We start from the raw sequence: 22,594 nt of genomic DNA on the forward strand, positions 1-22,594 counted from the left end.
GGGAGAGAAAGTTGGCGGCGATCTAGATGACGAATTTCTTTTAACATGTAAATGACATACTTTGATATGCACTGACTTGGCTTAATCAACTGGTGCTTCTATGAACGTTAAGGTAATATCAGAATCCATAAAATTATGCAGCTTGATTTCGAAGGGTCGGGTGTTTTGTCATACAGTGTTTGAAAATATTGAATAAAGCTTCTATTGCGACTGGTCGATTAACATTTGAATTTTTTCATCAACAAATACTATTCACCACTATTTTTAAAAAGTAAAAATTATACATATTAGAATGTACATGTATGTTTATTTATTTTTACGTAAGTAGGATTACAAAAGCACTTAATATATAGCGAAATAATTTATATTGTATTGAAAATAATTCAGATAAAATTATAAATAATGAAATACATTAAACAGGTATTTCTGCATTTCTTAGACTTATAATTTCATACTTTACTTTTTCAAACAAAAACAATTAACTACGAATACTACAAGCTGAATTCGTTTTACAAGTTTGTAAAAACCTTACTAAAATTCTACTGACGGCGATAAAGTTATTCTAAGTACATTTGAAGTGTTAAAAATTTCTAGCTAAAACGACTCCAACTCCATGCAAAAGGCCATCTACATCAAGTGTTGACACGTACACATGCACAAACCAAAACAAACTGTTTCAACTGTTGCCATGGCAGTATTTCTTCTTTCCAATCTTGCCTGGGCTTTTCACACGTTTCTATCAACTTCAGATAAATTGTGATCGCCCCCTTTTTCTCGCTGTCCGCCGTAACATTGTCTTAATCAAACATTTCACTTTTGTAAGTACACATGTACTTATATTTTCAGTCACTTTTGGTTTTGTGTACTCTTTGTTTCTTATCTGGACAATATGGTTTTGGGAATATTGTCAAACCATTTATGCACTGGTGCTTTTTTGATAGATTAATCAAGAGACTATTCATCACTGATGTCATCACATTTTGTAGATATGTCGCTGTTATTTCACAATTCTCTGATGGTTCATTTTAAGCGTTTAACTTGAATATACATGTAAGTACTTTCCTTTCTTGTATTGATTAATTTCCATACGATAAATGAGTTGAAGAAAACAAATGAAAATAAAATTCACACCGACACAGTATAGGTCATATGGCGACGGTTCCAGCTTTACTGGTGGAGGAAGACCTCACGGATAATGCACGGGAGTATGAAAATAAATCGACTTACTGTGTATAAATGTATCTACAAAATGAAATATCACCACACAGGCCTGTAACATTGTGAATTTTCTATAAAGATTGTTCAAGTTATGGGCCCTAAGGTAAAAAGGCTCCGCACTTGGGGTCATGTGTTTTCGTAATATATACATTAAACAACAATTAAAAAGATTTTTTTGCAAGGAGATAGCTAGAGCTTTAGGTCTTTGGACAGGAGCAACGGTCTGGTGGACTTGTACTAATATTGATTAAATTAAAGCCTTGTGGTCAGAACCGTCCTTGTCCTGCCAAAGGGGATACACTGGGCATACTATTTTTGTAACTTTATATACCGCTAATGGACCATGTGCACTGTTTCAGATGTTGACTTGACTTTTATATCAGTTGACCTAGATTTTGACGAACTGCCCTTCTTCCTTGTCCTTTGATGGACAGCAATGAAAATTTGGACCATGTACACGGTAGTAAATATAGAATTGAACTTTTGATATCAGCTTGACTCAGATTTGGACGAAGTTACCTACTTTCGTGCTTCTTTACATACAGCTATGACACTTTGAACAATTTTGTGTTAGGTGTAGAACTGAAATCTGATATCAGATGACACAAAATATTGATTCAGTGACATATTTAATCTTGCTTTCATGTCAGCTATGAAATAAGGACCATGTTTATGAAGAAGCGTCATCGTTCAAATTCTTGTAATACACAAATAACAGTCTGTCCTCAGTGAGTGCTTTGGGGCAAGGCTCGCCTTGTTAACTTATATTGTTGCACACTTTTTCAATTATGACACAACTGTGGTAAATACAATTTATAACTTCAAATAATTATTAAATAGGTGTTACAGCTCTATATAGAGTGTGTTATCGGTATGTGGTGTTGTACAGATGTTATAAACACAAGGATGAAATGCAGTTTGTCTACAATTGTGGAAGCAGATTCGCCGTTTAGCCGACTTCACAAGAAATTACAAGGGCCGGTAAAATACACATGCGACACAAGGACAGGCGTAGTTCTTCTCCCCTTTGTGCATAGCCATGTGGTCTTCAAATTGCTTCTTTTGGTAAATGCTCATGTTGCAGGTGTCACATGTGTATGTTGCAGACTCGCATACCTTCAGGTGAACCCTCAAGTCGGCCCAAGCGGCGATTCAGCAGCGAGTGCAAACTGCATTTTGTCCTTGTATTTATCACACCTGCAACATCAAAACAGGATAACACACTCTATATAGATTAAAATCATTTTGATGAATTATGTTCATACTGTTGATGTGTTATGTTCATTCTGTTGATGTGTTATGTTCATACTGTTGACATGTTATGTTCATACTGTTGATTAGTCATGTTCACACTGTTGGTTTATGTTCATACTGCTGATGAGTTATGTTCACACAGTTGGTTTGTTATGTTCATACTGCTGATGAGTTATGTTCACACTGTTGTTTGTTATGTCCATACTGTTGATTTGCTATGGTCATACTGTTGATTGGTTATTTTCATACATGTTTTGTTCATTATGTTATGTTCATACTGTTGGTTTGTTATGTTCATACTGTTGATGTGTTATGTTCATACTGTTGATGGGTTATGTTCATACTGTTGAAGTATTATGTTCTTACTGTTAATGCAGTAAATTTCTCTGAATTTCAAATACATGTATATAACAATATCTTATCATGAAAGCATGTTTATTTTTTCACACCAGAAACAAAAAAAAAAGAGATAAAAATATGGAACATCGGATGTTATCTTAATCCAACTGCTTGTTTAATTTCTTTCATATTTACTTCAGCTATCTCTGATGCTCTGTTCATGCCTGTATCCAGTACAGTATGTAAATAATGTTTATCACTTAACAATCTTGTCATCTCTTTATTGATTGGCTGAACAGTTCCATTTATAAACTCTGTCACTTTCTCCTTATACTGAACTTTATTCAAGTTTCCAAATTCTTGTACTATATCTTCCGGTCTTGTATTAGTTATCAATGAATGCATGTTTATAAGATTGGCAACACCAGGTCTTTCCTGAGGATCGTAAGATAGAAGTCTAATAGAGTCTGTTACTGATTTCTTTATCTTTGTTGCAACAAGATCGGCAGAATCTTGCAGGTCTATTCTTGACATAGGATTAGGGTTGGATTTACTCATTTTACATGCTGGGTCCTTAAGGCATCTGACTTTGGACACATCACCTGAAACCATTTAAAAAATCAAATCAAACAATGTTCATATTAATATTAAAATATTTTTGTGATGTTCACAAAGAGGTATAATACAATAAGAGGCCAAGATTTGCTTTATACAAGTGAATACTGTAACTATATTTTTTTATCTCATGCACATAACAGTGTGACAAAAACTGTTTCTTTTGTTGGACTTTTAGTCACCTTTCTAGCCTTTCTGGTGGAGGAAGACCTCAGGTGCCCTATAATGCATTATTTTAGGGGCAAGCATTCACCTAAGTAGAACCACAAACCTTCCATAAGCTGGCTGGTTAGCTTCTTCCAAAGAAAAAAATCTAATGTTCCTCGAGGGCTTCAAATACACAGTGGTGAAGGGCATATGAATTAAAGTCAGTGACAAAAAGGACCAATACTAGCTCATAGCTCCCCATATTTTCTGAAAAATCAAGCTAAAAGTACACACTTTTGAAGGAGAAATACTGACCTATAAGAGGTTTAGCATAAGGAAATATGATGGAATAGATTCTGTTAAAAGCTCTAGCTAGATCCTGGGAGAGTTCTAGATGGATAATCTGATCTTCTCCAACTGGTACTACTGTAGCTCTGAAACAGCACAAACGTTATCATCTTATTATATAAACATATGAGAAAAACAATAATAATTTTAGAATGAAAAATGATCACTGATATTTGAAATCAGTCCTTAAAGTTTTATTAATCCATTTATAAAGTGGAAAACATTTAACGTTTTGAGATCACTGTGACCATTGACTTTCTTCTGAGAGACAGACAAACCTATCCTTAATGTCACATTTTAAGCACGAGGAACAAAAATACCATTTCTTCTTCAAAAACTGGTAAGGGGAGGTACAATGTATAAAATCTAAAGTATAATCATAATTTAGAAAACTCATAAGCAGATTGTTTGCAGTAATTTTCATTAATAAAATGAATTGGCATCCATTAAACACAGGACTAATAGCAAGTTATGGAGAAAGAAAAATAATTGTTCAACTTATGCTATTGAATCAATAATTTGAAGTTATTTTTTTAAAGTACACATGTAAACATATTTGCATGTAAGTTTTTACATACTTGTATAGTAATATATCTGCAGACTGTAGTATGGGATAGGTATACAATCCCACTCCAGGGTCCTTCACCACTTTTGATTTCTCCTGAAGGATATGTAAAACCACTTATTATCCAACAGCACATACATGTAATACATAAATTGATTAGCAATTGCCACCAGTATAGGGCCAGGCCAGCCTCCACATCTGTAGCAGTCTTGATCATGGTCTACAATGGTGGTAGCTCCATTTTTGTACATGTATTTTGATACTGAAATCCCTAAATTTTTAAATGGACTGATCCTAATTCAAAGCAAGGTAAGTCCATCGCAAGAAATCAGCAGGTTATGGGTTAAAGTTAACTTAAGCAGCAAATGAAATAAATGATCTTCATAACAGCCGGTTTCATTCTGAAGAAAGTTGATAAAAAAATTTAAGTTAAGAGGAAGAACTGGTAATTGTAATTTTTAAGTATAGCATGAGGTAAATATTTGGTAGCCTGTTAATCTTCCATCCAGACTTTTTTATCAGATCATTTTGAATTGTGCAACATTGTTTATTTTAACCAACACAAATATCAATCAAAATGAGTAAAAGATTAACAATAAAGTGTGAGAAAAGATCTGTCTGAATGAACGTTAGTTTGGATATTGGGAATTTCAGTATAATTTGGAATTCTTTTTACAAATTGGGAAAAATAAGCATGTCAATGTCAATGGACTCAATGGGAAATAGGTCTGATAATCTGACCCATGGTGACACTAGGAAAAGACATGAAATATAATTCTGAATCACGACTTAAATTACCTAACATATCTAAAGTAAGTTACACCAATGGCACAAGTTTACCTAGTTAATGCTGTTGACTTGGAACCACTCTCCTGGGTTCAGATCCCACTAGGTATTTAGAATTCTTTCATGAGAGAAGATTATCTAACTAGCATAGGGAAGGTTGATGATGCTATTTAGCTGTCTACTCTTGTATCAGAGCTCCAGATAATTTTTTTGGCCAAGGGGTTTTTACCCCTCAAAATTTACAGTGAGGGGTAAAATGCAAATTCTGAAAAACTTAAGGGGTAAAATCTGTCAAAAAAGCATTTTGCATTTTTTATAAACAAATTAAACTTATTGTTGTGTTTGTTTGTTTGTTTATTTTCTTTTTTTTAAGAAAACCTTTACAAATTAAATACTGATTTAATGTGAAACAGTACAAAACATGCCATGTAAAGTCAGACTTCCAGAGTATACTGGAATTCAAGTTTAGGATACACAGCAAAATTATCAGAATTAAAATTAAAATAATCATTTTCAAAATTTGGAAGTCAAAGACTTCAAAATCTCTGATATTGAAAGTCACATTATAAAGGTAATGAAGGAAAGTATTGATTTTCGGAAGTCACACCAAATGAAGGAGTAAATGACTCCCAAACTTCCACTAGTGGATGCCCTCAAGTTATTTTATTTTCTAGGAGTCAATATTTTTCTTTCTTTATTTTTGTTGGCATGAACTTTATCATGTACTCCAGTTTGAACAATTATAGTTGAAATTAGAATTAAAGAAACATAAACAAGATTTTTTTTATCTTTCCTTAAAAAAAGTATTGGTCTGAGAGAAAATTGTCCGTAACTGTAGACTGGGTACGAAAATATTGAGTACAAAACTGCAGGTAAAAAACATGTTATTTTGTTCTAGCAGCAAAAGTTAAAGAAATTAAAATATATTTTTGTTTATATTGAGGCATAAGTATGTCAATAGATGCCTAAACAAACTTAATACTGTGTTAACTCCTACGATGATTATCTGATAATTTCACAGGTTGATAGATCTACGGGAGTTACCTCCCTTCTGTATTTCCTGCTACTTTCGTTTTTAACATGCGTTGTTGACAACAGAATTTTTAGGTTTTTTTTAATGCAATAAAATGGAAATATATTGTATTTTTATGCTCAAAACATTTTCTTTCTACATATCAAATGTTCACTTCTCTTCTTTTACGTATAAATTTTGATATACGAGCGTACTTTCATTTTGTTGTGCGTAACTGTGACGCACGAATTTTGAAAGTGAAGCGTATTTTAGATTTTCTATGCGTATTTTACGCTTTTACGCACGCTATCTTGAGCTCTGTGTATGAAATGATAAACTAGATAGAAGTATATAAGAAAGGAATGGAAAGACAGAAAACAAGAGCTGTCCGTAAGACAGCGCGCTCGACTTTTTTATTGCTTGCCAATAAAAAAAGTTTTTGCAGTAAAAGGCAATACAAGAATCTCTGTATTTTTAAAGTGAACTAGTTGTTTGATACCCTTGAATATTACAGCAATGTTTATATGACATAATTTATGGTAAAGTGAACAAGTGGATAGGAATGAATTTTTTTAGATTTTTTAAGTTTTTTAGTGCTTGCCTATAATACAAAACATTGACAGTTAAGGGCCATAATTCAAATAAAATCTTTGACAGAATTACCTTCTCCTGGACATGTTTGGGAATCATGATTGTAAACAAGTATTCCAACTTTTCAAATTAATATCTCAAACAGTTCAGTCAAAAAGTGGACTGGTACTAAAAACTTAACCAAGATTCTAAGTCGATAAAAGGCCTTAATTTTTAAAACAAATCCTTGACAGAGTTACCTTCTCTTGCGTACAGATGGGGGTAATGATGTGAAATAGCATTAAAAGTTTCAAAGCAATATCTCAAAGGGTTAAGGCAATAAGTGGATTTTACCCATATTCAATGTATTTTCTAAGTCAAAAAGGGGCATAATTCTGTCAAAAACCTTGACAGAGTTATGTCCTCTTGTCTGTTGATGAAGGTCGTGATGGTAAACAAGTATGGTCAGTTTCAAAGCAATACCTCCAATGGTTTTTGAAATAAAGTGAGGTGGTACAAAAAACTTAACCAAGCTCAATACACTTTCTAAGTCAAAAAAGGGCCATAATTCTGTCAAAAACCTTGACAGAGTTATGTACTCTTGTCTGTAGATGGAGGTTATGATGGTGAACAAGTATGGTAAGTTTCAAAGCCATACTTGTAATACTTCTGAAATAAAGTGGGGTGGTACGAAAAACTTAACCAAGGTGTGACGCCGACGCCGACGCCGGGGCGAGTAGGATAGCTCCCCTTTTCATAGAAAAGTCGAGCTAAAAATGGAGGAAACCAAGGAAAGATTTGTTTTTCTATTTTTTACACTGATTTTAACATCGAGACCCCTTGATTGCTAATTTCATGCTCTCCCTATTGAGCTAAGTGGAAGATACTTCCAAATAGCCAATTTAAGATATATATTGAGATATAAGCCTACCTTCCATTGTGGTAATTTGCTAAGTCTTGGTAAAGTACACAAGCATCCGAGGATCCATGCAAGTTCGGTATGATATGCTACCTGGAAATAGTTGTAACTTCCTGTAGATGTATGTGAGAGGAAGACAGGAATATAATCATTTACTACAAATAGCATTTGAGTACTGTTACAACTGCATATGAACAAAATTGTATTTTAGATAACAACAAGAGCTGTCGGTCGGACAGAAACGCTCGACTATTCTTAGTGCTAGTAAAAAAAAATGCTTGATACAGATACCTCCTCCTGTTTACAGGTTGGGGTAATGATGGTGAACAAGTGTGCAGTGTTTCAAAGCCATATGATATGTCAATGGACTTTGAAAATATTTGAGGTATTACAAAAACTTTAACGTAAATTCTAAGTCGAAAAAGGGGCATAATTCTGTCAAAATGCTTGATACAGTTACCTCCTCCTGTTTACAGGTTGGGGTAATGATGGTGAACAAGTGTTCAAAGTTTCAAAGCCATCTGTCAATGGACTTTGAAAATATTTGAGGTATTACAAAAACTTTAACATAAATTCTAAGTCGAAAAAAGGAGCATAATTCTGTCAAAATGCTTGATACAGTTACCTCCTCCTGTTTACAGGTTGGGGTAATGATGGTGAACAAGTGTGCAAAGTTTCAAAGCCATATGTCAATGGACTTTGAAAATATTTGAACTATTACAAAAACTTTAACGTAAATTCTAAGTCAAAAAAGGGGCATACAGTCAACTATCGTTATCTCGACATCGCTTTTCTCGATATTTCGTTATCTCGATTAAATTCTGAAAGTCCCGTTTTTTCCCCTTCTTTATCTATATTGAAAATATTTCTTTATCTCGATATTTTTATTTCGATTTTTTCAGTATCTCGATTTGATATTTCAGCCCCAACAGTTATTTTCACACTATAATCCTTTGTTTATCTCGACAAATAATTATTCGTCTGCCCCCTCCCGCAGAGGTGTGAAAAACACCAAGCGGACGGTTATCGCTCAAAGCGCGTGTCATAATAATTGATGATGATATGTTTGTAACAAGTCAAGGTGTTTTGAAATAATTGTTAATTAGCGTGTTGATTGACTTATGTCGAAAATGAGTGAATTTTATCGAATAATCGGTAAATTAAATAAACGTGCTAACTATTCATAAATATTGTGCTTTTATAAATGTGCTATTACTCTCACAAAATGATTGCTATGAAATGTTTTCATGTAATTTATATATGTTATAATGCAATGTTAAAACACTAAATAAATAAAGTTAGAAAACAACGTTTATGCTTCAGTGGTGTATAACTGAGTAAACCTCACTATGTGCCAATCACATAGCACCTAAATACTGTATTTCCGTTGGTAAACATCGCTAAATTATGTAACGAATTGTTAATTTTATTATAAGGATTGACACAAGATAATGAAACATCGTACTTATTTGAGTTATAAGGTATGCGCATGTCTTCTGTAAAAACTAGTTTTTGACAGGTTCAAACCCTCATACGTTTATCTCGACATTTCGTTATCTCGATATTTTTTTGACGGTATTGAAGACTTCGAGATAACGAGAGTCGACTGTACATTTTGTAATTCTGTCAAAATGCTTGATACAGTTACCTCCTCCTGCTTACAGGTTGGGGCTAAAAATATGATATAAATTAGTACTAAAACATTTCACGTTTAATAAAGGTACTTTTCTATTAATATGGAGAAAAACTGTTGATGTACCCATGCATTGTAAATGTTCATGTTTCTCAATGTTTTAATATGATATACAAATGATATGATATTCAGCCTCCACTGTTCACTATTCAGACATAACATATTTTGAAATTTTCCCTAAAAAACGATGAATGGAAAATGTACAAGTCCATTTAAGATACTAAGTGTGATAAAGGTTCATAAATCTAAAAGTAAAACTTACTGTTGATTGTTGAAACAATATTGTCTTCTCATGATCTATTCCACATGCCATCAAACATGCCGCCATAACCAAAATATTTTCTCTGAAATTTAAAGAAAGTAGGCTTACTTTAAAGTAAGAAAGCATATTTCCCATCATGTGTATAAATTGAATCTGTACCAATATTCTGATGAAAACACTACAATGTAATTACAATGTATCAATTTCAATTGAAGAAACACATATATTTAAATACAACATAGATTTTTACATATTCCACACCTTGTATTTACCTCACACATGTGTAAATGAGTTTATATTCCTATGTTTAGTCATAAGGAAAAATAATTTATTGGTTTGTTCAGATGTTTTTTTATAAACAGAAGGTATAGAACAAGGACAAATGTGCTATTGTTGGTGATTGTACCACTCTTTTAAGTTAAGGGGTCCAACTTTACACAATCAAACAATACAACCTATCAGAATAGCACATTCATGCATCCCTATATACCTTGATATACAGTTAATAGTTAGCCATAAAAGCCTGGGTTTAAACAATTTTAACTAGTATTGTAATGTACAATTATGCAAATGATTATCTAAATACCTTTTTTTTTGTATATTTTTTGCAACATCATAGATCTCATTTACAATGATATAAATATACATATATAAAATAATGGTTTAACAATTAATAATATCATTTCATAAAATTAATAAAATGAATTAAATTTTGGACTTTGATATAAGTTAAGACATAGGTTAAGATTATGAAAAATCACAGATAACATTATGAGTACAACAAGCCTGAAACTATAATTAATAATGAAGAGCACAAAATGCTGTTAAAAATTTCTTGTTTCTTTTTACAATGTAACATTTTACAAGGGGTATCATTTGTTACACAAAATCTCAGATGATGTTTTACAAAAGAAAAGACGGTATCGGACAAAATATTTTAAAATATAACACCTCATTTTCTCTTGAAGCTTAGACAAATAATTACCATACATCATACTTCATCAGTTTTCTTTATCAGAAGAGCTCTGTTACAGATATGTGCAGTGATTTATTTCACTTAATTGGGAAGAAGCCTAAGCCTGTTGATTTTGGGGAACATAATTGATAAAAGGGCTTATTTGGGAATTAAAAAGCAGGTTTAAGTTCCGATTTTTGAAGAAACTGCATGATTTTAAAGAAAATTTCCATTGGGAAGAGGCCTTTTATCTGAGTCTGTTATATAAGCTAGCAGTAAAATCACTGATGTGTTATGTATTATGATACCTAAGTGTAGCAGGATCCTGTGGAACTGTTATAGAATGCAGATCTACTATACTGACAAACATTCTATCATATTGTTGTTGCATATCTACCCATTTCCTTATAGCACACAGATAGTTGCCTAGATGAGGTACTCCTGTAGGCTGGATCCCAGAAAACACACATGGAGGGCACTCGGCAAACTTTGTCTGAAATAATCACACATTACATTAAAGAATGTTTTCTTTAAAACAGGAATTCAATCAAATGTTTTTGTTTTTTTTCCAAAACAGACATCTGAAAGCCTTGATAGATGACAACTGTACCTTAAAAATACATGTCATAATTTCAAAAGAAGTACAGTGGGATATTTATGTGATGGATTGCAGTATTATGTGCAGTCTACCATCCATGCTCTCTAGCACTGGCTTAATTGAAACAAGAAAAGTAGATTTTGAAACATCAGCACATGTATCATGTATTCATACATGTAAGTGGCAAAGATCATTGATCCTTTAATGTGACAGATCCATGCCAAATTCAATGAACAGCAGCACATGGTCCTCTAAGTAGAAGCATGTCATTGCCCTTATTGAGAAAACAATTGGCTGAACTAAATAAAATGGAATTCACAGATGGGGATCAGAGGTTATGAAGTCTGCATATCACAAGCAAGTGTCAAACATATCCAAATGGGTACATCTGATTGCATATATAAGGTGACTTTACAACGGTGACACACGGCACATTAAGCAACTTAGTCCAATATATTAGACGTAACAGGCTTGTTACAGTTTTTGTCGGTCAAGTCTGACAGCAAAATTATCTCAAAGCGACGTTGTAACTATAGGACTATACAGTCAGGACTCAATACATCGGAATCCATTATACTGACAAATTCAAATAACGACAGTGAATTGGTCGGAACCAAATTTTTTCAACGTTATTATAATCTTTTATAACGGAAAATTCGTATTCCGACTCCGACACAATAAAATTGGAAACCAAACATGTTATTTTCTATACAATCAGTACCTGTTAGTTAAACTGACACTTGGTCAGTCAAGCGCGCGTATCATTGAGCAAGGTTCAGAAAAGTATCAAAGACCTTTTTCGTTAATTGACAAAGACAAACAGTGTGCAAACAATTTTTAAAGATTTAACTTTTAAAAGTCCTATCATTGTATGTGCTTTTTATTTTATAAAGTTTTATCATTTTCATATCAATCTTTAACAAGTTGTTATTATTTTAATAAAGTTGTTGTATTATGCGTCTGATAATATTATGTAATGTTTATAATAAAGTGAACACATAAACACAATTTTTTTTTCATTTTAGATGTTTATTATAGATCTAAATACATAATGTTCAGATACCAGTGAACATGATGAATGATGAAATTCAATATACTGACAAATTCGATATACTGACATATTCTTTGGGAACCAACAGTGTCGTTGTAATGAGTCCTGACTGTATGATAAACATACATTTAATAAATCAAAATGAAAATCTCAAAATCCAATCCCATCCCACTTCATGTACATTTTGTCTTTTCCTACATTTTCTTATTCCCAGAGGAGAGGTTCTATGGTGTCATCCAGTGTCAGAAAATCACCTTAAACAGTTAAAATAGTGAAGAGTGGCGTAGGGTAGATATCATTGGGCTCCTTGACAAGAGGTTGTTGGTTCGAATCCCCTCATTTGACTTCCATACTGGTGTGATTACTGGTTATTACACACAGACAGCAGCCAACTACCATGACTTAATGCACAATCAAATTGGCATTTTGGATTGTAACATACTTTGACGTACATGACAAAATATTTAGACGATAATGATATAGCACCTAAAACTTGCACACTGTGAATAATGTGGAACAACCGATATTTCGTTATTTTTCAAAAACATGAAAAAGACATATTGCATGTTTTTATAACCAGTGAGTTTTATTAACAGATCTATGGTTCAAATTTACAGGTGGCGAATTTGTAATGGGTCGAGATAACTTGGGCCGAATAAAGTTTAGAGTCGACCTGAAACGAAAATCATTCAAACAATATTGTTTACCAAGTCTTCTGCAGTTGCACTTTCATTTCTCTGTAATAAATATCTTCTCCCACATCTAAAAACTCTTTTTACTTTCAAAATGTTGTTCATAATCAATGCCATTATAAAGTCATCCCGCATGTATGTACAGATTTAGCAGTCGGCGACCGCTGAAGGTATTCATTCGGACCACTGACGTTACGGGCCATCAATTAGGTTGATCTAAGACTATGTCTTCATAGCTTTAAACAACTTACTGACGATAACAAATAATTCAAGAACACAATTAAAGGAAAGACCCATTAAATTGTGAGTCTTTTATGCATTCTTTAGGTGAAAGAATGACTTCCACTCAAACTCCTCAAAGTGATTGCCTCCCTTGACCCGCGGAAAACCCGGAAAAGATAAAAACCGTCTGCTATATCATGATGATTGTGTGCAGATACCAAATCCAATGTTTCACAATCACAAAAAAATGAAATGTTTAAGCATAACCATTATTTAAAGTTTTCATTTTCCCTCTTTGAAACACAGATAGTCTATTCAACTCCATGTTTGAAATTAAAATATCGTTATTTCGTTAGATATTTTGCATTGATGTAATTATCATTCGTTTTTGTCAATTTCAAAAACAGAATTGAGCTTTACTTTCAAGATTTTCCAAAAATATGCTTGACCATGGAGCTTTAATATAATTGTTTACATATCTGTGGCTTTAAAATGGATATAGAACTATTTCATTTTGGACATAAAAAGCTCATTTGTGTCTTCTACCTCTGATCGCTGACTAATAGTGGATTATACAAAGATCGAATCTTCCGTTATCTACAAATATATGACTTTTATTGTTTGTGCGTTCTATTGCTGTGATAATATATACGTGAAATGCGATTTCATACGACTCATATATTTCGTTTAAAACATGAACATGATTAACATATTATATAAAATTAAGTAAATAAAACAACAAGATGTGAAATTCACAATTTAGTCATACAGGGTTCGGTTAGACCTTCGGACACATTAATTCATACAGTATACCAGTAAACTTACATACACTAAATATCGACACAAATGACTGTCGTGGTTTATCAGACTGAAAGTTGTTTTGGAAAATGACAAATTGATACAAAACATGAATAACATATAATTATATGAAATAACTATCGAATAAATATACATTCTCTTTAAGACACAGCTGAGGGATTTTGTTGATACTAATAATTACAGCAGTTTAAAACAGAATTGATTAAACTAAAATATATACTTTTCTTTTTTTCCATTGATTCTAATTTTGTTGGAAGCTCAAATTACTGTAACATGTAAAGCTTGTTGTATGTACGTGTAATCATGCGAAAATTAATATTTTTTTTATATAAAAGTACGCATTTGCAATCAAGATTTAATATATACATAGAGGAAATTCATTTTTTTCTTTGAATACAGGATTTAATTTCATGGAGTGTATGAAAATAAATATTTTATGAGTTGCGAAAGCCAGGAATGAAACATGATAATTTTCATATCACAAGATAAAAATAGATCCTGCATTTATAGAAAAAAAACTTGAATTTTCTGTTTATTATATACATTTTTCTCTATTTAAACATTACAATTTGAAAGACTTCTTAAATTTTGTGTATTGGCTAAATGTAAAAGAAAGTAGTCCAGCAAGACAACAGTGAAAATACGGAAAATATGTTTCACTTCACTGAAAAATATTTTTTATCAGTGAAACTACGGAAAAAATAAAAATACGCATTTTCACCAATATTTCTTTTATAAGCATAAAGTAAATACTAATACTTTGAAAATGATGGAAATTATTTAGAAATGTGTCTTAAAATCATTTGGTTTCTACGGTGGCACAAAGGTGACATGAGTGTGTTTTTATTTATCTCGTGCGCACGAGATACTATGCCGTGACCACGAGTTACTAAGTCGTGGGCGTTAGATGGTTAAGTTGTTGGAACGAGATACTATGCCGTGACCACGAGTTATTAAGTCGTGGGCATTAGATAGTTAGGTTATTGGAACGAGGTACTATGTAGTGGCTATACGAGTTACTAAGCCATGTGCACGAGATAATTGAGTGGTGGGCACGCGATACTTTGTCGTGGCCACGAGTAACTAAGTCGTGGGCTCGAGATATTTGATTCGTGGGAACGAGATACTATGTCATAACTACGAGATACTATGTCGTGGCCAACGGCCACTAAGTCATGGGCACGAGATAATTAAGTCGTGGGAACGAGATATTATGTCGTGGCCACGAGTTACTAATATAAACAATTTCAGCGGCCACACACATTCTAGTATTTTTAATGGCTGTTCATTTTCATACTGAAGGTCATTCTATTGAAGAATCGTTTTCTTCCTATTGATATTGTACATAATGTTGACCTTGAATTTACTGTGAATTCATTATCTATCTTTTCCTAATTACTGTACATGTATATGTATTTGGTTTAATACAAATTTTCTGTATTTGAAAAAAAAAATGTTTAACCTATCGTTGATGTATATTTATTATTGTGTATTGTACGCTTTTATGTACAACGTTGTACAGTAACTTTTGTATGTTGTACATCTTCATTTCTTAAACAAGTAGAATGTGTTGTTTTGGTATTATATTATAAACATGCATTTTCTCCATTTCAAGATAATTAGATTCAATGACGTTCTTATTATTTTTAAGTAATGTTCAACGAATCGGTAACTTTTTACCAATACTTTGTTGTACAAATTTTCTTATTCTGTTATGATAAGGAAACCTTACTCAAAAGTCCAGTCGATGCAATCCTCCTTACAACTTAAATGCTTTATCATCATATATTTCTTCACATAAATGTTTCAAAAGATATCCGTAAAACGTTAATTTAAAACTTTATAATTTACATAAATAATCAAGGATATTTAATTACTTAAGTCGAGCAAAAATCAGTAACTTAAATTAAATAACTTGCATTTTAAAATGATTTCCGTAAATTAATTTCATAAAAAAGACAAAATTTACAAAGGACAAATATCTTTTCAACTATAAGAATATCTTAAATCATTTTGTGATCTTGAAACATTGGATTTGGTATAAGATATACATATACAATGTACACAATCATCATGATATAGCAGACGGTTTTATCTTTTCCGGGTTTTCCGCGGTTTCCGCGGAATAAACTCTGTCAGGGGAATTAATCGGAATGTAGCCACCAAATGACACATTGGCGGGAAGCTGGTTCATAGACCTGTGAATGGTAATATTTTTATGATGTTTAAAATTATTGCCTTTTCTGCCCATATTTTCTTGTTTTACCAATTGGATGAAATATATTTGAAAGTTGAAATATATATCTAACATATCTAAACACTGCGTGATTGGTGATATGCCAGCCTCATCCAATGATCCATACATTTCCCCATGTGACAAGCAATTTTATGCTGTGTAAAAACTAATATCATCCTCACAGAAAAAAACAAACAATAAAACCCCAAAAACAACAACAACATTTGCATTATTTTCTGTATTAAAATAAATCTGTATTAAAATAAGTCTGATTAAAATAAAAAATACAGAAATAATTAAGTTACTGTACTGTACAGTAGAAAAGTTAGGTTGATTTGAAAATAAAGCAAAAACTATTGAGCAAAGTGCAACTGGAGGATGATATATTATAAATGATGCCTGTTAAAAGGTAATGATGCCTGTTAAAAGGTAAATACATGGTACAGAATAGACAAACTCCTTTTTTAGAAATGTAACAAAAAAATTATTGTTCATAATTCAACCAATCTAAATATAAATATAATAACTGTAAAATCATTTAATCTAAATAATTCTTTTTTATTTTTTCCAATTTAACTTTGGATTCAAAGTAAATGTGTTTTTTCATTTTCATTTGAAATTAAAATATTTTAACGTCAACATTTGTTGTTTGTTTTGTTTCTTTGAGCAAATTCAGCAATCTGTGATTTGATACATGTGATTGTAGGACTGTCATTGAATATTGTGATATCAATATATCATCAATATTCAACAAACAACACAAATTTCAATATCAATTCACAATTTAAAATATTCATACAATTTAAACCCATTTCTTCATGTTTTTTGAAAATATCATTCTATATCTCCCCTTTTCTTGCCTTAATTTGAACACTGGATTTATTTTTATAGAAGACTGTAAGATATGATAACAAGAATAAGTATTTGTGTTGGTGAAGTATAAAACATGCTTGTATATCACCATGATAACAGTTTATTACACATTTTCAAATGTACAACATATACAATAATTGCAGCTTTCGATATAGAGGTACACAATTTTTCTATCAATGACAGCTGTATGTGATTGTCACAATTTTCATTCCAGATCCAGGTCGGTTTAAAACATGAAGCGCGGCAGATACCAGCCACCACTCAGAAGTGAGGGGAATGAATTTTCTTTGCGCATGAAACCTCCAAGGATTGAACATTTTCAGGCTGGAGCTAGCAATGGCTGTAGTGAGGAGAGGAATGTACAAAAAAGTAAAGCAAAAAGAGGTATTGGGAAAATTAGGCCACATTATGACTAGTCTTAGCAAGATAATGAAGGTTTTAAAATATTAAGCAGGCATTGCTTTGCAATTTTAATGCTCCATTATATTCGAAAATGAATGATGGTCACACCATGCACTGCATGCTATGAAAATTCCTTGTCAATTGACATGCATGTATAATTTCATATATCTGTAAACTATACTGAAATAAAAAAATACTAATTAAAGCGATGAGTCTTCTGAACTACACTTGTATTTATTTACCTTTCACTCCTTATTGTAGAGGAATTTTTCAACTTCTGCATAGAATGTATCAGAACAGATTTGAGAAAACTGTCTTACAACTATAATCATTGATTACTGTGCATGTACTTAGTTTTGGAGTTTTGTGATTCAATCGTCATTGGTAAATTGGAAAATGAAAACCTTGGCTGCATTTCATAGAAAGTCCGGCGTGTATCCTTAGTCTTAGAACATAAAGCCAACTTAGCTGCACGCCTCCAAAATATAAAATATTTCGATTAAATTAAACCTGAGAAAAATATACTAAGATTTTAGGAAAGGTAAAAAGATTCAAAATTCTAGTAAAAATTTACATTTTATGTGTGATTAATGACCGAATAACTAAATGTATATTTCTACTGCGTTACTAACACAGTAAGGGCTATTTTTGCATATTTTGACCTCTTTATAGTAATTTACATAGGTTGTAAGTGCAATTGATAATGTGTAAATTGCATTCTTTTGGTAATTTACAATATTATACTGTTAAATACATTTTCAAATTTTCATGAAAATTACAATGATTCTGGAGGCGTGCTGCTGTAAGGACTAACTTAAAACCGTTTCAATAAACATTTTTATCCTCAGTCAAATACTTCTGTATACTATAAATAAATGCATTCTCCTGAGAAAAACAGGCAATGTTCAGATGCTTTTAAGATTGTTGATTGCCAGATGTACATACTATTTTGTATATCTGTTCATATTTTGTTTCTGAAGACATACCCCTGACACCTACTGAGCCGTTGTTGAAACTATTGTGCAGGGATAATGCTTGCAGAAAGGTTTTTAACCAATATTTCCTTTCTAAGCAGAGCTCTGGTTACCATTGCAACCAAACACAAAATTTTAACTTGGCAACCTAACCTTTAATATTTTTAGTGTGGCATCACCTCTAGAAATTTAATTTGTTCCAAGTTTACCCTGTGTGATGACTGTCTTATCTACATTTTAGTTGAGTTCAACAAATCAGATGTCAAAATGGTACCAACTGATGATAAAAACGAAACGTCAGATGTAGAAATGAGATCGGGTCATACACCTGGTTGCGCTGATAACATGTTGGACTTCAGGGAATCACAGCATAGAAACTCTAAAAGGGTATTGAAATCATGCAACATTTTTATGCCCCCGAAGGGAGGCATTTTAAAATTCCACCGTCAGTCTGTGCGTCTGTCTGTCCGTCCCCACTTCATTCGTGTCCAGACTGTAACTTTGTCATGCATCAAATGATTTTAAAATGACTAAGCATAAATGTCAACCACATCAAGACAATGTGTCACGTCCAAGAATTACATCCCTGCCTCAAAGGTCTAGGTTACACTAACATATTGAAGTTTCATATTATCACAATGAGAATTTAATAGGTACACACAATCGTGTCAGGGCTGTAACTTTGTGTCATGCATCAAAGGATTTTAGAATAACTTGGCATATATGTCTACCACATAGAGACAATGTGTCGCGTTCAAAAATCACATCCCTACCTCAAACTAACATTTTAATGTTTCTCTTTATCACAATCAGAGTTTATAGGTCAGTGATTAATCTAGATGTGCGTCTTGCGTAAAATACGCATAAAATTCGAAAAAGACGCACAGTTTCAAAATATGTGCGTTCAATCTGACGCATGCAAATCAGGAAGTTTATAATCCAAAATATCACGATTAGTGATTTCTATGTACAGATTGATTACAATTAATTTCATTAGTTGAATAATTTTTCAATTTCTTCAGTTGAATAATTTAATTTCCGATGATAACAGGTGCAAGACTAATCCCCCATTTGCGTGAAACGTTAAATCCCAAGCAATTGTTGCTTGTGATCGGTAACCGCCCATTATCGGCATTAGCCAATCAGAGCGTCCATTTTGCATAAGAGCGATTCGCCTACAAAGGTGAAATATGCAGACATTGGCGCTAAAAATGAGAAGGGCACAGGAAAATCGTCAGCAAATGGCAAAAGGCGCATCTAAAATCTGTCCCAGACTTATATTGTATGTTATTTAGTCATCCAGACAAAACTGGTACCAACAACAACAGGTTACCCATTCCCCTGTAATTACGCATATTCTTGAGTTTATCCATTTCTCTATAGCATTTTTCCAAGTTATCTACTTACCTAATCCCTTTCCCACCTACTACTGCATTTCTACTACTGTAAATTTAATCCAATAAAGCAAACAAAAAATCATTAATCTACTTAATATTTTAAATAATTATCGGTAACTGAAAAAAAGTGTTGCTATTTTAAGAAATGCTGTAAGTTACAGTATAATTTGACAGGTGTGTAATGATTTCCCCTAAGGTCACTCAAGTTCACGTGGAGTGTAAAAAAAAAGATGTCTATTACGTCATCAGAATATTTGACAGGGTGATTAACCAATCAGGGTAACATTGTGCATGACTTTTTTCATGATCAAAAGGTCTGTTTGTGTATGCTTTCTACACAGAGGCATACAAGGAGCAATAAAAGTCGTCAGTATGTATACAGTGTGAGAGGGACATTTTGTGCAAATTACGAACAATTAAAATGGATAATGCACAGTATTAGACATAAGTAGTAAGAAAATATAAATTATGCAAATTAGATTTTTGAGCAGCCAATAAAAATTGTTTTGCCTGCAATTAATATTAGTACCAAAAATAACTTTTTTATGCACTTTAATTACTTAATCGCTTGTTATAAAAACATGCAAATCATGTCAAGGATCTGCTATTAAAAAGACGCATTTATTTTGCTACATGACTCATTGATTTTGCTACAGGACTCATTGTTTTCAAACATGTGCGTCATCCGACGCATTGTAAGCAATTTCTAGATTAATCACTGATAGGTACACACATTTGTGTGTGGACTGTAACTTTGTCATGCATGGAAGGATTTTAGAATAACTTGGCATAAATGTCTACCACATCAAGACTGTGTCACATCCAATAATCACGTCCCTACCTGAAAGGTCAAGGTCACACTAAATTTTGAAGACTTTATCACAATAAGAGTTTATAGGAACACTCATTTGTGTCCAGACTGTAACTTTGTCATGCATCAAAGGATTTTAAAATAACTAGGTAAATGTCTCTCACATCAAGAGGACATGTCGCGTCCAAATTCGATGTCCTTACCTTCAAGGTCAAGGTCACATTTATAGATTGAAGGTACTCATGCTCTCAAGAAGAGTTTAAAGATACACATTCATGTCCAGACTGTAACTTTTTATATATTTTAAAAATCATAAATATTAAGTTGTTTTGACAGGTTATAATTATGGTCATGTGTAAACAGTTGATTATTAACTTATATTACCTGACCTGCCAATTGTATTACCAGTTGTACTGGGTCATATAACTGTCATAGTTTTTAGCTCGACTATTCGAAGAATATGAGAGCTTTTGTAGTCGCCCCGGCATCGGCGTCAGCGTCCGCATCGTCTTCTGCGTTGGTTAAAGTTTTTTTTTTGTAAAGTCAAATATCTCAAATATTACTTGAGATATTCAATTGAAACTTACAATACTTATTTATAGTAACAAGGTACATCAGATTGACAAGTTGGATAACTCTGCCTACAAAATTGACAGAATTTTGCCCCTTTTTAACTTAGAAATTTTGGTTAAAGTTTTTGTGTCGCCTTGAAAAGGTGACATATAGGGGTTACTTTTGTCGGCGGCGTCTGTGTCGGCGTCATTGTCGGCGTCCCCTAAAGCTTGTCCGGAGCATAACTCAGTCACTATAAGTCTGATTGACTTCAAACTTGGTATGCATGCTTCTTTCAATAACCTGAAGTGCAGTGCACAAGGACCGGTATTCTGCAGTTCTTCTTTTTTGAGTTATTGCCCTTTGTTAATTTTCATACTCTAATTTTGTCCGGGCCATTTCTCTTCAACTTAAAAAGCTATGGACTTGAAACTTCATAGGTACTCTGCACTTCCTAATTTTTGAGTTATTGCCCTTTGTTAATTTTCATACTTTATTTTTGTCCGGGCCATTTCTCCTAATGTATAAAAGCCATGGACTTGAAACTTCATAGGATGATAGGTCTCATTAAGAAGAAGTGCAGTGCACAAGAACAGGTACTCTGCATTTCTTATTTTTTGAGTTATTGCCCTTTGTTTATTTTCATACTTTAATTTTGTCTGGGCCATTTCTCCTTAAGTATAAAAGCTATGGACTTGAAACTTCATAGGATGATAGATCTCATTAAGAAGAAGTGCAGTGCACAAGAATCAGTACTCTGCATTTCTTATTTTTTGAGTTATTGCCCTTTGTTGATTTTCTTACTTTATTTTTGTCCTGGTCATTTCTCCTCAAGTATGAAAGCCTTGGACTTGAAACATCATAGAATGATAGATCTTATTGATAAGAAGTGAAGTGCACAGAAACTGCTGCTCTGCACTTATTATTTTTTTAGTTATTGCCCTTTGTTATTTTTCATATTTCATTTTTGTCCTGGCCATTTCTCCTAAACTACATTGTTCACAAGGCGACACATCCGACTCACGGAGTTCTAGTTTGTAAAGTCAAATATCTCAATTATTGCTTGAGATATTCAATTGAAACTTACAATACTTATTTATAGTAACAAGGTACATCAGATTGACAAGTTGGATAACTCTGCCTACAATATTGACAAAATTATGCCCCTTTTTAACTTAGAAATTTTGGTTAAAGTTTTTTTGTAAAGTCAAATGTCTCAATTATTGCTTGAGATATTCAATTGAAACTTACACTACTTATTTATAGTTACAAGGTACATCAGAT

The 22,594-nt window shown here is 32.7% G+C and overlaps 2 protein-coding genes across 3 annotated transcripts in view; one reads left to right on the forward strand and one right to left on the reverse strand.

The window, feature by feature from the left end:
• Positions 1-2,939: 2,939 nt before the first annotated feature.
• LOC132749994 (tryptophan--tRNA ligase, mitochondrial-like) lies at positions 2,940-13,391 on the reverse strand. Its single transcript, XM_060739945.1, has 7 exons — positions 13,040-13,391; positions 10,992-11,176; positions 9,729-9,810; positions 7,786-7,866; positions 4,500-4,582; positions 3,889-4,007; positions 2,940-3,413 (listed from the first exon to the last, which is right to left on the reverse strand). Exons 1-7 carry the CDS (start codon positions 13,157-13,159, stop codon positions 2,965-2,967), a joined length of 1,119 nt encoding a protein of 372 aa, XP_060595928.1. The 5' UTR covers positions 13,160-13,391; the 3' UTR covers positions 2,940-2,964.
• Positions 13,392-16,158: 2,767 nt separating this feature from the next.
• Positions 16,159-22,594, forward strand: part of LOC132749997 (DNA (cytosine-5)-methyltransferase 3A-like) — a 33,033-nt gene continuing 26,597 nt past the window's right edge. For both annotated transcript variants that reach the window (XM_060739947.1, XM_060739946.1), the window contains exons 1-3: positions 16,159-16,272; positions 17,389-17,558; positions 18,792-18,937. In XM_060739947.1, coding sequence (XP_060595930.1) covers positions 17,408-17,558; positions 18,792-18,937 — 297 coding nt within the window. In that variant the 5' untranslated portion in view covers positions 16,159-16,272; positions 17,389-17,407. The remainder of the gene's footprint in view (positions 16,273-17,388; positions 17,559-18,791; positions 18,938-22,594) is intronic.

This window comes from Ruditapes philippinarum, unplaced genomic scaffold, assembly GCF_026571515.1.
Source record: "Ruditapes philippinarum isolate M1 unplaced genomic scaffold, ASM2657151v2 ctg2335_1_1_1_1, whole genome shotgun sequence".
In the NCBI taxonomy this organism is placed as follows: domain Eukaryota; kingdom Metazoa; phylum Mollusca; class Bivalvia; order Venerida; family Veneridae; genus Ruditapes; species Ruditapes philippinarum.

Coding starts and splice junctions, on each gene's coding strand:
- LOC132749994 (XM_060739945.1), bottom strand. CDS start 13,159: ATGCGGGATGACTTTATAATGGCATTGATTATGAACAACATTTTGAAA. Junction 7,867..9,728: donor TATTGTTTCAACAATCAACA/GTAAGTTTTACT, acceptor AACTATTTCCAG/GTAGCATATCATACCGAACT. Junction 4,583..7,785: donor GCAAATTACCACAATGGAAG/GTAGGCTTATAT, acceptor CATATCCTTCAG/GAGAAATCAAAAGTGGTGAA.